Below are 17,268 nucleotides of genomic sequence, written 5' to 3'. Positions count from 1 at the left end.
TTACAAATTACAATGGCAGGGGCCCACCCCAGACAAATCAAGTCAGAAAGTCTAGGTGGAACCAGGAGCCAGGGCTCTACAGGCAGGCAACACTGGAGATAACACTGTCAGTTCTTGCTGTCAGTCCCACGCAGTCCCACCCTGCTTACCCCGAATCCACAGTGTTGTCTGTTTCACTGTGAGTAGCTCATCTCCTTAACAATTATTGCATGTAATGGGCACTAACTACGTATTTATTTTACACATAATCACACAACATAAAAATTAAAATGAAAATAGCAACTTTAATTAAAGGGCTCATCCCACTGATTCTAAGACCAGGGCATGGCAAGAGAGGAGCCAATTTAAGGAGATCTTCTATCTCAGAATCCTGCAAGGCCTGACACTGTACTTGCCAAACCCTGAAAGTCAGCACTTCCTTTAAGAACGTGCCCTAGGTGCCTCCTTTGCCTATCCCTACTTCAACCTCAGGATCCCACTGGTAGGTTGCAGCCACCAACTATGCACCCAAGGACTCTATGTTAATCCCAAACTGAATGCCAAGGGTTCACTTACTTGTGGTACTGGTTTAATAGGTTTTTCCATCAAGCCTCCAATATAAACAGTGTTGGGAAGCAGGGGCCGGGCAAAATCAAAGGCAAAATCAGAGTTAACAAACCACAACTCTGCTTTCAGTAGAAGATGAGACAAAACTGGCCTAGAGCCTTCTGGGAAATGCTCCTTGATGGTGTTGTCAAATGTAGACTGTATGTCCCATTGGCTCCTGGAGAAACTAAAGAACATCAGAAAATTCTTCACTCGGCCCCAGAAGTCCATGTGATCAGTCAGCAAGGAATGGAATACTGGAACATAAGACAAGGGGCTTGGTAGCCCAAAATCCAAAGAGCCAAATGTGGTGGGAAGAATGGCCACAAATGGTTTCATAAGCTTCTCAGCAATCAGGAAAGAACAGAAATCAAATGCTTCAACAAATACCAGATCAAAGTTCTCATTCTTTAAGGAATCCATTATATCCTTTCTGCTTAGCAAATAACTACATTGAGTCCCAAATATTTCCATTAGCTTTACAAAGACTTCAAATTCTTTTCTGTAATAAAGAAAATAAATAATAAATATTTGGGAAAGTATAATTTTACCGTATTTGGGAGAATGTTAGACTCAAAAAATATTTCAGGTGTGTTAAGAATACAACCAGTATCCATCCACCCATTCTACAATGTTTCAACAAATACTCTCAGCTCTGGTCACTCTGGTCCAGATATTTCTGCTCTCTAAAATGTCCCCACTTGCTCCCATCCTATTTCTTCCCCTGATCCAATTCCCACCACCATCAATGCCAATTCAACGTCCTTCTACTCTGGGAGCCATCTCTGACTATAGCAGATCTCAGAGTTATATGTCTCCTTTATAAATCCTGTGATGCTCTGTTAACCTTCATTTATATACTGACTTTTTGTGAGTGACTATCTTTTCTCCAGAAATCTATGTAAGTAATTTGACAGGCTCCTTAAATATTGATGATGTAGTCTTTTTAAAAATACTATGTATCTTGCATTTGACAGATTGTCTCATGCAATGAACTTTTTGATGACAATATTAGAATCCAAAATCTCAGCTGAAACGAGATTTTTCTTCCTAGCCTAGGAGTTAAGCAGTAAAAAATAAAATAAAAATAAAAGCCTGGTTTGAAATTTATTATCAGTCTTTTCACTTCATGCTGGCTGGAACATTCATATAAAATAATGCTAAAGTTTTACTGACACCTAGTTAAGACTCTTGCCTATGGCACTATTCCAGAAGCTACTGCCCTTCAATGTCTTCCCATAATTGCTTGCATGGAAAATGATCCTGTTTGTATAGAATACAGAAGAAGAGATGAAATAGTTCCTGAGCAGTGGTAATAGGTACAGGTGCTCTGGAGACCACAGACCTCCTAATCACATGAAGAATGGAAGAAGCAATAGCCCAGCAAGCCTGTAACCCATACACCATCATATCATGTCACTTCACATAAAGAAGGCCTACAGGTTTAGAACTCATGAGTGATATGCAGATCTCTGCCTGTTCTTAAGAATCAACTTTAAATTACAACAATGGTGATTCTCTGAAATTATCCACTATTTCATTTTTTTAAAAATTTTACATAAAGAATGATTTTTAAATATTGTGGATAAATTCAATATATACAGTATAAACTTCCCAAAAGTACAACATTAATCATATTTCAAGTAAATAAATTGAAAAAATCACAGGAAAGCACTGATCCCAGTAACTTAGACAATATTTAACATGTATCTGGAACCTGTCTTCAAAGAAATCAAGCTGGAAGAGAAGAGACAACACATATACTTTAAAAATATGTAACAACACAAGATGCCATAGGCTAAGTATCAAATGAGTGCTATATGCCAGACCTATGGAGGAGAGAAAGTGGTCTTCCAGCTTGAGTGAGGAAGCAAGCTTTATGGAATAATTAGATTTGAGCACCACCTTGACTACTGAGTAGAATTTTCAAGGAAAGCAAAGAGGATGAAGCCACTATAATTAACTAAGAATGGCATGGATTTGTGTTTCTCCTCTTTTATGTGGCAGATGAAGGAGATTCTTTGTATTCCAGGTGAGAGCAAGAAGTCTCAGGCTCATCTCTCATTGTATACCGTCAGGGCATTTGATTGTTTTTAAGGAGTTTAAAAGGTGAAGGTTCAAGGTGTGAAAAATCAATGTTCATAAGAGTTTTCTCCATTAGTGAAATTATGAGAGGACAAGGAGGGAAAATAAGTGAGAATAGGTGTTTCTTTTTTCTTGACAAACAAAAGAGTTGAAGATCCTAGCTTCTTTGTTGGGGAGAATGCATACAAAGATTATAGGTGAAGTGTTGTAAGCAAGGCTCAGAGGAGCAATCCCCTGCTTTCTATAGAACTCTTACGGTAGAAGAAGGACACTATAGACTCAATTGTTGGGAATGCAAACCTTGTCTACTCTATCCACTCAACCACCCACCTGTCCTCTATTTCTCCATCCCCTCATTTATCCAACCGTCCATCCATCTATCCATTCATCCACTCACACATCATCTGTTTCTCCATCTATCCATCACCCACCCATCTATTTCTCTAAAACTCACTCCAAATATCATGCATCTCTCTATTCATTTGTATCACTAAAATAGTGACTCTTTGCTTCATAGAATGAAAAGAAGTTACCTGCCATCCAATGCTGTTTCTATGTAGCTATCAAAATGCTTCTTAATTCTTTTTTGATAATCTTCAGGTGAAAACCACCTGATAACTTGGTATGATTTTTCCTCTTCTTTAATATCTAAGAAAACACCAATTGGTTAAAAAGGTAAATATATCATACAACATGGATTAACATTAGCATGATGATATTAAAGTTTTATTCTATTAATTTTACATTTATGGAAATGTTTAAAGTTTTATGTTGATTTGGTTTTGTTTTTCTTTTTCATTCATTCAATTGCACAACCTGATAATATTGAGACTTTATCATTATCCAGGCACTTTTATTCAATTTAAAGTTATAAAAGTTTCCACTTAAAGCTTTCATTTAAAGGAACAGCTATTACACTTATTTTATAGATGAGACAACAGAAACTAATGCAGTGTGAGGTAATTTGTCTCCTTTGCACACATAATGAGCTGTAGGGCTTGTGTTTAAATGTAGGTCAGATTGATTTCAGAGCCCAAGCTCTTTTCTCTTTTAGAAAAAATCATTTTCAAGACTTAAAATAATACCTACAAATAGGTTTTTATTCAGTCAAAAAGTTCTAAAAAGCAAAATTAAAAAATGGTAGTCCCCTTCATTCTACTTACCAGCCCCACCCCTCCCCCATCACCCATGTGTAATAAGAAGTCTGACTCCATTCTTGGAGTTTGACTGCTGACTCCTTTCCAGCCCCAGCTCCTACTTCACTTTCTGTGCCTCGTCTGGGCAAACTGAGAAGAAAACTTCAACTCATTCTCCCTTGTTACTAATGAGAACTCCAAACCAAACAAGCCAGGCCAAAGTGGGAGAATCCTCACCTCAATTCAAGTTTCAATCAGAAGTTTCAATAATTTGCATTGTGAGACAGGAATGACAAACAGGGATCCTCTTTCCAGTAGCCCTGGATCATGTGTCTCAAACAAAGCTATCTGTATGTCTCAGATGGAATTGTGTTTCTCAACTACAGCATGAGCTGTGGTTGACAGTAACTCAGTGGAATAACTCTTACCCTATGAGCACTGGTTATGTGTCCCAATCATATATTACCTCCCACACACACACCATTGTAAAGAGCACTCAGGGTTAAGACTGACATCAGTGCAATATATGATCCCACCAAATGGTGTGAAGAATGGTAGTCATTGTGTGGCATGCTCATATCCACAATCCTAAAAATAGATGGTCCACTGGGACCTCAGAAAATGCCTTTGCTACTATTGCTGATTATATCTCTGTAGCTAAAAATGCTCCAGATGAACAGAATTATTAGGAAAAGCACCCATGACAACACTATACAGCCAAAGAGATCCTTCAAACCCAATTTAAGCCTTGGGTCTCTCAAAATTACCAGAAAGAAGGTCTCTAACCTTGCTGATACTCATTGGAACTCTCTCAGAAAGAAACTTACAAAGATGAGCATGTTAGAAAGGACACCCACCCACCCACCACCACCAAAGTACACCTGATAACAACCAAAAAGAGAAAGAGAGAATTAGGTTAGCCAAAAGGGGTGGGGAGGGGGACAGGTGGGATGCAAGAACAAAAACTAAAACAAAGGTCTACAACTTAACCCTTTGGAAATTTAACATTTATTTTTTAACAGAAAAATTAAAAGGACACTGATTGGCTATTTTCTCTCTACATTGTAAGTTCTAGATTAACATCAGATCAAATACACCCTTGTGAACCGTAATAACCTTAATCAACAATTGGGCAAAAGTTACAGGTATATCAGAATATTTCACTAAATTTAAGTAATATTACCTCTGTACTCTTAAGGAGTTATCCAATATATTATAGACGGCAAATATATAGGCCCCATCTTAAGCATTGGTACGAAATACCTGTATTAGTCTGTTTTCATGCTGCTGATAAAGACCTACTTGAGACTGGATAATTTATACAGGAAAAAGGATTTAATAGACTTACAGTTCCACATGGCTGAGGAGACCTCACAATCATGGCAGAAGGCAAGGAGGAGCAAGTCATGTCTTACATAGGTGGCAGTAGGCAAAGAGAGAGAGAGCTTGTGCAGGGAAACTCTCCCTTATAAAACCATCATTTCTCGGCCGGGCACTGTGGCTCACTCCTGTAATCCCAGAACTTTGGGAGGCTGAGGCAGGCAGATCATGAAGTCAGGAGATCAAGACTATCCTGGCTAATACGGTGAAACCCCATCTCTACTAAAAATACAAAAAAAATTAGCCAGGCGTGGTGGCACACACCTGTAGTCCCAGCTACTCGGGAGGCTGAGGCAGGAGAATCACTTGAACCTGGGAGGCAGAGGTTGCAGTGAGCTGAGATAGCGCCACTGCACTCCTGCCTAGTGACAGAGTGAGACCCCATCTCAAAAAAAAAAAAGCCATCAGATCTCATAAGACTTATTCCCTATCACAAGAACAGCACGGGAAAGACCTGTCCCCATGATTCAATTACCTCCCACCAGGTCCATCCCACAACACGTGGGAATTCAAGATAAGATTTGGGTGGGGACACAGCCAAACCATATCAATACTCCATAGTCTTAAGACTCATTTCCTAAAATATTCCATTCCATTCTGGGCATGGCTACTCTTAACTAACAATTAAAAAACTAACATAAAATTGTTTCTTTGGCACTTAGAATTGGCTTAACAAAAAGTGATGCTGTGGATCTGCTTCAATATATTAAAATTATTAACACTGCCCAAAATAGATTAAAACAGGGCCTTTATGGATTAAATTTCATTATGAAAGATCTATTTAGAAAAGCATTAATTGTCTCCATTCTTTCTCCCTTTAAAATCCCAATTTGGACTACTTTTAAACCTAGCAAGAATTAATGATGCCTCACAACATTTTACTACAGCCTTAATGCCAGGATCCATCACATTTAGAACCTCATACCCATGGTTATTAAAAATTGCTTACTACGTTTGAATACTAACAAATACTTTGCAATCATAGATTTGACAAATATGTTCCATTCAAGGCCTATTTCAATAGGATCTCAGTCAGTTTCCCTTTATCTTTATCTTTAAAAGGCCATAAATCACCTGTAACTGGATAACTGTGGGGAACCTCAATATCCTGGCCCACAATCACTGCCAGCAAGACCATCATCATATCCAACTTTCCCTAGGAGCAGTTATGACATTACAATGAGGATGTCCTCCTTGGAGGAGACTCATCAAGCACAATCATTCAAGACATACACAGGGTGCGCTTATTCAAGACATATTATATATACAAAGGAACTCACAAAAAGGGATGTGCCATTGCCACACACAAAGTAGAAGGCATGGTGCTTCAGTTACATTCCTGAGAAGAATTGCTTGGTAAGTTTAACAATGCTCCATCATTACCAACATTCCATTCCCAGCATAATAGCATGAGTAACTCTCCAGACACTGTTCATACCAAAACTGGTGAAAATCACACACACACGCATACATACACACACACACACACACACACACACACACACATGCTGGAAATGGTTCTAGGGCATATAGAAAAAGAAGAAATATTTATTCAAGAAAATCTACCAAAATTCACTGAAAACTGAGCCTAGGGTCTGTGGTATGTGAATGAAGACCCACTCTCTCCCTTTACTCAACCAACCCTGAGAGGCCAATGTCCTCTGACTGCTCCCACCAACTCCCAAACTGCAGCCAAGAATGCAGGCTCCCTCCCTTTTGCTCCAACCCCAGCTCTCAGCCAGAGAGGTATTTTTCTGGGAGGGGCAAACTGTAAACATTTCTCCTCTGCCCTTTTCTGCCTGTTGCTGTAGCTAAGTTCTGGCCAAATGTGTCCAAGAGGTGGGGGCTCCCTTCTACCAACCACCCCACTTGTGAAGCATGAGCTCAACCTTGGGCACAGCACTGTTGCAAATAGTGGGGTGCCGCTTAACCATGACCCACCTTGTAAGTGTGAGGTTTCCTGCTGGGGGAGGAAAGCAAGGAGACCTATGCCTACTGCCCACCCCTCAACATAGCACTCAGATCCCAAAGTAGTGATGTGACTCAAAGAGAAGCGCACCACCCTCAAGTCCAGAGCTGTCGTTCAAAGATTTTTTTCCCAGGCAGAGAAGGAAGCCATAAAACAGAGGACTCCAAATTTGCTTCTAGGATAGTTTTATTTGTAAGCTTGGCTAGGAGAGAGTACATGGTTAATTAATCAAACACTAATCTAGGTGTTGATATGAAAATATTTTATAGTATGCTTATTATCTGCAATCAGTTGACTTTAAGTAAGATAGATTACCCTCAATAATGTAGCTGGGTCTTAACCAATCAGTTGAGAGGTTTTAAAAACAAACAAACAAAAAACTCTGAGGTTTCCCAGAGGAAAAAAAAATTCTGCTTCAAGACTGCAACATCAGATCTTGCTTGAGACTTTCCAGCCTGCCTACCTGACCTATAGATTTTGGACTTGCTAACATCTCAAATTATGTAAACCAAGTCCTTGAAATACGTGTGGTGTGTGTGTGTGTGTGTGTGTGTGTGTGTGTGTGTGTGTGTGTGTGTGTCCAATTGGTACTGTTTTTCTGATTTCCTAGGATTCTGGTTTCCTAGGATTGGTTCTCTATTATGAGAAAAAAGTGATTCAAATATTGATTATATTTGAAGCCAATAACTCTTTTCAGTGGTAAAGAGGGCACTCATCCTGTGGCATTAGGTGGCAATCATTGGATACTCCTAAGCAAATGCTTCTAAAAGGCAATGTTCTGGGATATTTATATCAAACTAATGAGTATAATGAAGATAGCTGGTTTCTTCTAATTTGATAGAGAAAGCATGGAAAGAAAAGAATGAGATCAAGGCTTTAAATTCCAAGCTCTGTCTCCACATTAATGACCTGAAAGCTTCTTTGTCTGCCCTGAAAAAAAAAAAAAAAATCTCCTATAGCTACTGGGTTGAATGTTTGTGAAAATCAAACCCAGTCTCCTCCTGAGACTGAATTACAGTGCAATTTAATTCTCCACCTTGCAAGGTATTTTCTGTTAAAGTCAAGGCAATGATCAGGAAAGGAGATCCTAAAAACTGAGATAGGGACATTTGGGCAGATCCTATGAATCTGGGGCTATTGAACCCCTAACTTCTGTTGAATCTTCTTTATCAGTAGAAGCAACTTTTCTACACCCATCTGGAGAAGTTAATCTCATTTGCATGAGAAACTGTACAGTCTCTTTCTGAGTTATTTTGCTGAAAGATACTGTTTAGCATCCCTCTTTATTTTTAGATTCAAAAATAGACTCAAGCTCCAGAAAGTGTCAAAGGTTACCCATAAGAAGGTTCACTATACACCAAAAGAACAATATGTATGACAAAAATCTAGGGTATATGTGTAGGAGAGTATGTGAGGTAATGGTGAAAGGTATGTAAAGTTTGATTAGATTGAATTTATTGATATGAGGCCACTAGACAGAGATTCTTGATTCATCGTTGTAGCCCAATAGGTTAAAGGGGCTCTGTTTGGTTAATTGAATTAAACATGGATGAAAGGGTGGACTACACTAAATAAAAATATAATACCAGATCTGTCTTGGTACCCTGAAAAGTATCTAACAGCTTAGGGAAATGAAGATGTAAGGACTGCTAACCCAGTGCAGGAAGGAAACAGAACAAGAGGACACATTTTTTTCACCATGACTGTGAGAAACAAATTTGCAAGGGGCTTCCCAGCACCACCAGAGGCTCTGTGTTTGTTCTCCTTCATGGGTCAGAAATTATGATGCCCTTGAAGTGGGATTCCCTAAATATAATGGAGTTAATTGTATCTTGGGGTGGCTGGGGTCAAGTGATAGCACTTAAGCACCAAAATCAAGGTACGCATGGTTACCACGAGGAATAGCAGAGTCAAAGCAATAATTAGAATAATCTGATTCATGGAGACCTAGAGCATTAGCTAATTAATCATGGCATCCCTAAAAGAAAAGAAGATGAGCAGTTTACAAAATTGTTACTTGATCAGTACAAGCAAAGGAGTCCTAAATAGATTAAACAAAAGTATAACTTCAATTACAAAAACACGGACCTCAGACAATTTATGGACACAGAAGCCCTGGAAAGAAGAGGAGGCAAAGTACCTTGGGAAAAGACCCCACTACACTACCAGAAATACATACTGTTAATCTTTCTCCAGCTTTCTCCAAAGGAACCTACAGCTTTTTACTAGTGTGGCTATGCACTGGGGAAATAAAAATAATTATATTTTTCAGAGACTACTGAACATTGGACCTTGAAATTAGACCCTAATTCCAAGAGTCTAATTCCCCAAACTGATTGTGATTATTTCCCCAGATTTGAAATGCATAATTGGAATAGATATACTCGGTATTGGCAGAATAATCATGCTGCTTCTCTGAAGTGTGGAGTGTAAGCTAACATGGTTGGAAAGTACGGGTGGAAGTCACTAAAATGACCTGTATCTGGCAAAACAGAAAACCAAAGCAATATTGCACTCTACAGAGATTTCAAAGACTAATGCCACAATTATGGACTTAAAGATTGCAAGGGTGGTGATTCCCATCACATCCCTATTCAACTTGCATTTTTGACCTGTGCAGAAAACACGTGGATCTTGGAGAATGATAGATGTCATAAACATAACCACATAGGAAACTCTAATTGCAGCTGCTCTTCCAGATAATAGTTTCATTGCTTGAGCAAATTAGCACAATCCCTGATACCTGATATGCAACTATTGATCTGGCAAATTTTTCTTGACACCCGTTAGTAAAGTCCATCAAAGACAGTTTGCTTTTATCTAACAAGGTCAGCAATACACCTTCACTCTCTAACCTCAAGGATACATCAATGCTCCAGCCCTGTGACACCATTTAGTCTGCATGAAACGTATTCACATTTCTCTTCCACAACAAACCACACTTGTCCATTGCATTGCCTATGGCCAATGGTTTGGCTAGATCATCATGGACTTGCAAGGAACATAACTTAAAAATTGGTGGCAAGAAGTTCTGGGGAAGTATGTTATAAGACCTATCTGAATGGGCAAAACATAAATATATTTGTGTCCTATGTAAATGCTCACTTAAGGGTGACCTCAGCAGACAAGAACTTTAATAATCAAGTGGAGAAGTTGGCCTGTTCTGTGGATAACAGCCAGGTTCCTTCCTCAGCCAACCCTGTCATTTGCCTAATGGTTTCATAAACACAGTGGCCATGGTAGCAGGGATGGAGTTTATGTATGGGCATATCAAACTGGACTTCCACTCACCAAGTTGACCTGGATACTGTCACTGCAGAGTACGCAGTCAGCCAGTGACAGAGAACAACATTGATTGCCTGATTAGCATCATTCCTCAGGGTAACCTAGTCAGCTATCCAGGTAGCAGATTGATTACATTGGACCAATTCCATTATGAAAGAGATAGAGCTTTATTCTTACTCAAAAAGCCACTTACTCTGGATTTGACTTGCTTTCCCTTCATGCAATGCTTCCACCAAAGCTACCATCCATGCACTTACAAAATGCCTTATCTACTGATGTGGAATTCTACACAGCATTGACTCTGACAAAGAAATTCACTTAACTGCAAATAAACTGCAGCATGAGCGCGTAATTATGGAATTTGTCGTCTTACCATGTTCCCCACCATCCTAAAGTGGCTGACTTAATGAAACAGTGAAGGATTTTTTTTTACTTTTTTTTTCATTTTATTTACTTATTTATTTTTTTATTATAATTTAAGTTTTAGGGTACATGTGCACAACGTGCAGGTTTGTTACATATGTATACATGTGCCATGTTGGTGTGCTGCACCCATTAACTCGTCATTTACATTAGGTATATCTCCTAATGCTATCCCTCCCTGAAGAATTTTTAAAAGACACAGTTACAGCTACAGGTGGTGGAAATACATTGCAAGCCTGGGGCAATGTTCTCCAGGAGACTATATATGTGCTTAATCACATCTAATATATGATGTTTCTTCTCCCATAGCCAGGATTCATGGGTTCAGGTATCAAGGGGTAGAAATGGCAGCATCACCACTCACTATTTCCCCTAGTGATCCACTATCAATATTTTTGCTTCCTGTTCCTGCAGCCTTATGCTCTTTCAGACTAGGATTTTAGTTCCAAAGGAAGGAATGTTTCCACCAAGAGACACAAAAATAATTCTATTAAACAGAAAAGTAAGAATGCAATCCAGCCACTTTTGGCTCCCCATGCCTCTGAATCAAATGGCAAAAGAAGTTACTGTACTGATTGAAATTGGTGATCCTGATTATCAAGTTCAAACTGTGTTGCTCCTACACATTGGAGGTAGAAAAAGAGTTAGTTTGCATTATAGAAGATCTCTTAGGGCATCTCTAAGTATTAATATGCCCTGTGATTAAAATTAATGAAAAACCGCAACAACCCAATTTAAGAAGGATAACTAATGGTTCATTCCCTACTTTCTCTTCTGGTAAGAATTTAAAATGGTACAGCCACTTTAGGAAAAGTATGTCAATTTTTTAAAAAGTTAAACAGTATGATTCAGCCACTGCACTTCTAGTTGCTAACCCAGAGAACGGAATGTAGGACAGGCATAGTAGCTCATGTCTGTAATCCCAGCACTCTGAAAGGCCAAGGTGGGAGGATCACCTGAGGCCAGAAGTTTGAGGTCAGCCTGGGCAACATAGTGAGATACCGACTCTACAAAAAATAAATTAGCTGGGATTGGTGGTGCACATCTGTAGTTCCAGCTACTCAAGAGGCTGAGGTAAGAGGATTGCTTTAGCCCAAGTTTGAGGCTGCAGTGAGCCACGATTGTGCCAGTGCACTCTAGCCTGGGCAACAGAACAAGAGCTTGCCTCAAAAAAAAAAAATATGAAAGAAAAAAGAAGGAAAGAAGGGACGGAGGGAGGGAGGAAGGGAAGGAAGGAAGGAAGGAGAGAGAGAAAGAAAAAGAAGAAAGAAAGAAAGAGAAAGAAAGAGAGAAAGGGAGAAAGAGAAAGAAAGAAAGGAAGGAAGAGAAAGTAAGAAAAAAGAAAGAAAGAAAGAAAGGAAAGGAAAGAAAGAAAGAGAAAGAAAGAAAGAGAGAAAGGAAAGAAGGAAGGAAGGAAAGAAGGAAGGAAGGAAGAGAAAGTAAGTTATAACAGACTTGTACACAAAACGGTCATAGCAGGTTTATTTGTAATAGTCCCAAACTGAAAATAACCCAAATGTCTATCAACAGAAAACTAAATAAACACATTTTAGTAACGAATACAATAGAATACTAGTAAGCAATAAAAATGAATAAATAACTCATAAACACAATATGAATGAATCTTTAAATAATAATTGATATTCTTTGGATGTTTGCCCCCTCCAAATCTCATTGAAATGTGACCTCCAAAGTTGGAGGTGGGCCTAGTGAGAGGTGTTTGAGTCTTGGGATCAGATACCTCATGGACAGCTTGGTGCTGTCACCATGGTAGTGAATTCACACAAGAGCTGGTTATTTAAAAGAGCTTAGCACCTCCACCCACTCTTTCTAGCTCCCTCTCTCATCATGTGACTAGCCAGATCCCCCTTTGTCTTCTGCTATGACAGTAAACTTCCTGAGGCCTCACCAGAAGCTGAGCAGATGCTGGTGCCATGCTTGTACAGCCTGCAGAACTGTGAGTCAAATAAACCTCTTCTCTTTATAAATTATGCTGCCTCAGGCAATAGACATTATGTCATAGCAATGTGAAATGAACTAATACAATAATGTTAATTAAAACAAGGCAAAATAAAAGAATACATACCTTATAATCCCATTTACATAAAATTTAAAAGATACAAACTAACACATAGTGATATATTAGTGAGTAACTAGCAATGGGAGCTGGAAGGTGAGATGACCCATAGTGGGGATTGCAAAGGGACAAAAGAAATTTTCTTGGAATGATGGAAATATTCATATCCTAATTATGTTGATGGATTCACAAGTATATACATATGTTCAAACATCAAATTGTACATATGTTTCAATTTTTACTTTTTTTCTATTTGAGACAGAGTCTCACTTTGTCACCCAGGCTGGAGTGCAGTGGTGTGATTTGGCTCACTGCAACCTCCACCTCCTGGGATTCAAGAAGTTCTCCTGCCTCTGCCTCTTGAGTAGCTGGGATTACAGGTGCACACCTCCAGGCCTGGCTAATTTTTGTATTTTTAGTACAAATGGGGTTTCACCATGTTGGCCAGGCTGGACTTGAACTCCTGACCTCAAGTGATCCACCCGCCTCAGCCTCTCAAAGTGCGGGGATTACAAGCATGAACCACTCTGTATTAGTCCATTTTCATGGTGCTGATAAAGACATACCCAAGACTGGGGAATTTGCCAAAAGAAAAGAAAAATAGATCTAATGGACTCACAGTTCCACATGGCTGGAGAGACCTCACAATCATGGCAGAAGGCGAAAGGCACATCTTATATCACAACAGGCAAGAGAGATAGAGCTTGTGTAGGGAAACACACAAGTTTTTACAAAACCATCAGATCTCATAAGACTTATTCACTATCACAAGAACAGCATGGGAAAGAACTGCCCCATAATTCAATCACCTCCCACCAGGTCCCTCCCATAACATGTGAAAGTGCAAGATGAGATTTGGGTGGGGACACAGCCAACCCATATCATTCTGCCACTGGCCACTCCCAAATCTCATGTCCTCACATTTCAAAACAATCATGCCTTCCCAATAGTCCCCCAAAGTCTTAACTCATTTCAGCATTAACTCAAAAGTCCACAGTCCAATGTCTCATCTGAGACAAGACAAGTCCCTTCTGCCTATGAGCCTGTAAAATCAAAAGCAAGTTAGTTACTTCCTAGATACAATGAGGGTAGAGGCAATGGGTAAATAGGGCCATTCCAAATGGAAGAAATTTGCCAAAACAAAGGGGCTACAGATCTCATGCAGATCAAAAATCCAACAGGGCGGTCAAATCTAAAAGCTCCAAAATGATCTCCTTTGAATCTGTGCCTCACATCTGGGTCACACTGATGCAAGAGGTAGGTTCTCATGGTCTTGGGCAGCCTGTGTCTTTGCAAGGTATAGACTCCATCCCAGTTGGTTTCATGGGCAGCAGCTGAGTGTCTATGGTTTTTCCACAGACATGCCCTGGAGACATTTTCCCCACTGTCTTGGGGATTAACACTTGGCTTCTCCTTACTTATGCAATTACTGCAGCAGCTTAAATTTCTCCTCAGAAAATGAGATTTTCTTTTCTATCACATTGTCAGTCTGCAAATTTTTTGAACTTTTATACTCTGCTTCCCTTATAAACTTATAAAACTGAATGCTTTTAAAATCACCCAAGTCACATCTTGAATGCTTTGCTGCTTAGAAATTTCTTCCACCAGATACCCTAAATCATCTCCCTCAAGTTCAAAGTTCCACAAATCTCTAGGGCAGGGGCAAAGAGTGACCTTTGCTTCAGTTCCTCATAAGTTCCTCATCTCTATCTGAAACCACCTCAGCGTGGACTTCATTGTCCATATCACTATCATTGTTTTTGTTAAAAAAATTCAACAAGTCTCTAGGAAGTTCCAAACTTTCCCACATCTTCCTGTCTCCTTCTGAGCCCTCCAAACTGTTCCAACCTCTGCCTGTTACCCAATTCCAAAGTCACTTCCACATTTTTGGGTATCTTTACAGCAGCACCCCACTCTACTAGTACCAATTTACTGTATTAGTCTGCTTTCATGCTGCTGATAAAGACATACCTGAGACTGGGTAATTTACAAAGAAAAAGATATTTAATGGACTCACAGTTCCACATAGCTGGGGAGGCCCCACAATCATGGCAGAAGGCAGAAGGCATGTCTTACATCGCAGCAGGCAAGAGAGAGAGAGCTTGTGCAGGGAAACTCCCCTTTCTTAAGACCATCAGGTCTCATGTGACTTATTCACTATCACAAGAATAGCACAGGAAAGACCTGTCCTCATGATTTAATTACTTCCCACCAGGTTTCTTCCACAACATGTGGGAATTCAAGATGAGATTCTGGTGGGGACACAGTCAAAACATATCACACTGTGCCCAGCTTCAAATTGTATACTTTACATATATGCAGTTTATTATTTATAAGTCAATATTACTTCTGTAAAATGTTTTAAAAATGAAGAAAAGGAAGTTCAATCTGTGGCCATGAGGAAGTAATAGAGCAGATTTACCTTCCTACTTTAAACAACTAAAAATAAAGAAGACAGAATCTATGAAAAAAAATTGTTTCTAAATACTGGACACCAGTCAGTGCAGAACATTTATTACTGACTGGATAACATTTTCATAATAGAGCTCATGGAGAAGGTAGCCACATCTGGCCAGGCCTTCTCCCTAAATGGAGGAGAATGGATTCAGATTTCAGAGAAAACAAGGCAGACAGAATTCACAAAACAATACCAGAGGGGAGAGAGCTGTAGAGAGAAAAGTCAAGTTGGGATCTTCCCGAGAACAGCTCAGTACATATATGTCAGAACACTACCATGGCCAGGAATGACTACCAGAAATAATCAAGTAGAATAATACCCAGACATCATACAAGGCCTCTCTACAAATCCCTACTCATCTTTGATTCAACTCTTGATATTTAGTAAAGATCTAAAGATAAGCTTTCCAAGCAGCTGGGAAAAGTATGCCATTTTGATCATTATCTGTCTAACTCCTGTCATTATCTATCCATGGGTTCTGATATTCAGAAGAAAGACAATTTTACTTTATTAAGTTCCATAAATCTTAACAATATGAAATTTACTTTACCTTTTATGACAGATAAAGATGTTGTACATTTCACTCCTCAGGGCTATGGTGAACACCACTAATAAAGAGAAAAGCCCAGTGGCCCAATTAGAAATCTGAATTAAAATCAGGGATTTCCTTATATTAGCTATTGATCTGCTCTCCTACCTAGTTACTAAAAAAAGTCAAAACTGACCTGCTGGTCAGGATGAGAATTTTCTGGTCAGGAGAAGAAAATCACTGGCCTGAGTGTTTGGAGTCAGCCCATGAAGATCACTGATGTAACTTGGGCAGTCACCCAAAAACAATGAGGACCTGTTGCTTGGAGAAAAGTATACCAGGTAGATGGTGAGGTACAGAAAACTGTCTTAAAGAAAGAAAGAAAGAAAAAGAGGCCTTCTGGTTCCAAAATGGCATCATAGAATCAAGCTAGCTTCACTCCGCAATTACAGAAAACCAAAAATAAATATACAATGCTGAGATTATCACCAGCAATATCCCAGAACTCAAATATGAGAATGAGACAATTCCAAGGGCCACAGAAGAGTGAAAAAACTCCAAATAGACATTAAGACAAGTGAAATTCCATATATATGATGCCCGTCCCCCATATCTGCCCAGCACCAAGCATGCCGAAAATTTTCCCCTGTCTCTCAGTTTTACACTGAAAAAAGTGAAGTCGAGGTGGACAACCAACTTCCCCACTATCTTGGGTCCTCTGACAGAAGACCTGTCCCTGCCTCAACCCACAAGAAGCACTGAGAGTGTCTGAAAGGAGAAATAGCCTTGAGGACAGGGACAAAGGGAGCCCAGAGACAAAGGGAGGAGGCAGGACTACCATTCCCAACTCTGGATACTCTGCTGTGTAACTCAGTCAAAGGAGATGCCAAATCAGAGTGGATGTTCAGCAATACCATGCTGTAGAAGCTCCATTCCACAGGTTTTCTGGACACAAATCCCTAACCAGCCTTCCTACACTACCAAGATATCCCTTTTGGGACTTTCTCCATTCAGGATGAGTGGCACTCTGATTGTGCCAGAACCAAGGCAAACCTGGGATTAAGGTGCTATCTAGAGCTGAAAAGGAGGCAGCAACCTAGTAGGAAAAGAAAAAAGCAAGAAAAAGAAATCAACAGGTAAAGTGCAAAGAATCTCTAACCAAACATATCCAACTGAAACCAAGACAAGACAGACAAAGAAAACTGGAAAAAATAACTAATCCTTCAATGCAAAGACATAGACCTATATCCACAAGAAACAACATGAAATAGAGAACCATGACCTCCCCAGACAGACACAGCAATACATCAGTGACTGACCCTAATAAGATGGCAATATGTA

General features: G+C 39.5%; 1 protein-coding gene across 1 annotated transcript in view; it reads right to left on the bottom strand.

Moving 5' to 3' along the window:
* The window catches only part of UGT3A1 (UDP glycosyltransferase family 3 member A1), a 45,593-nt gene that overhangs the window by 15,473 nt on the left and 12,852 nt on the right, over nucleotides 1-17,268 (bottom strand). Inside the window, exons 3-4 of the mRNA XM_003806659.5 lie at nucleotides 3,204-3,318; nucleotides 556-1,087 (exon numbers count right to left, since the gene is read on the bottom strand). Coding sequence (XP_003806707.4) covers nucleotides 556-1,087; nucleotides 3,204-3,318 — 647 coding nt within the window. The remainder of the gene's footprint in view (nucleotides 1-555; nucleotides 1,088-3,203; nucleotides 3,319-17,268) is intronic.

Source organism: Pan paniscus, chromosome 4, assembly GCF_029289425.2.
Source record: "Pan paniscus chromosome 4, NHGRI_mPanPan1-v2.0_pri, whole genome shotgun sequence".
In the NCBI taxonomy this organism is placed as follows: Eukaryota; Metazoa; Chordata; class Mammalia; order Primates; family Hominidae; genus Pan; species Pan paniscus.
The sequence above is the reverse complement of the archived record's forward strand: the minus strand, read 5'-3'. Positions and strand labels throughout refer to the sequence as shown.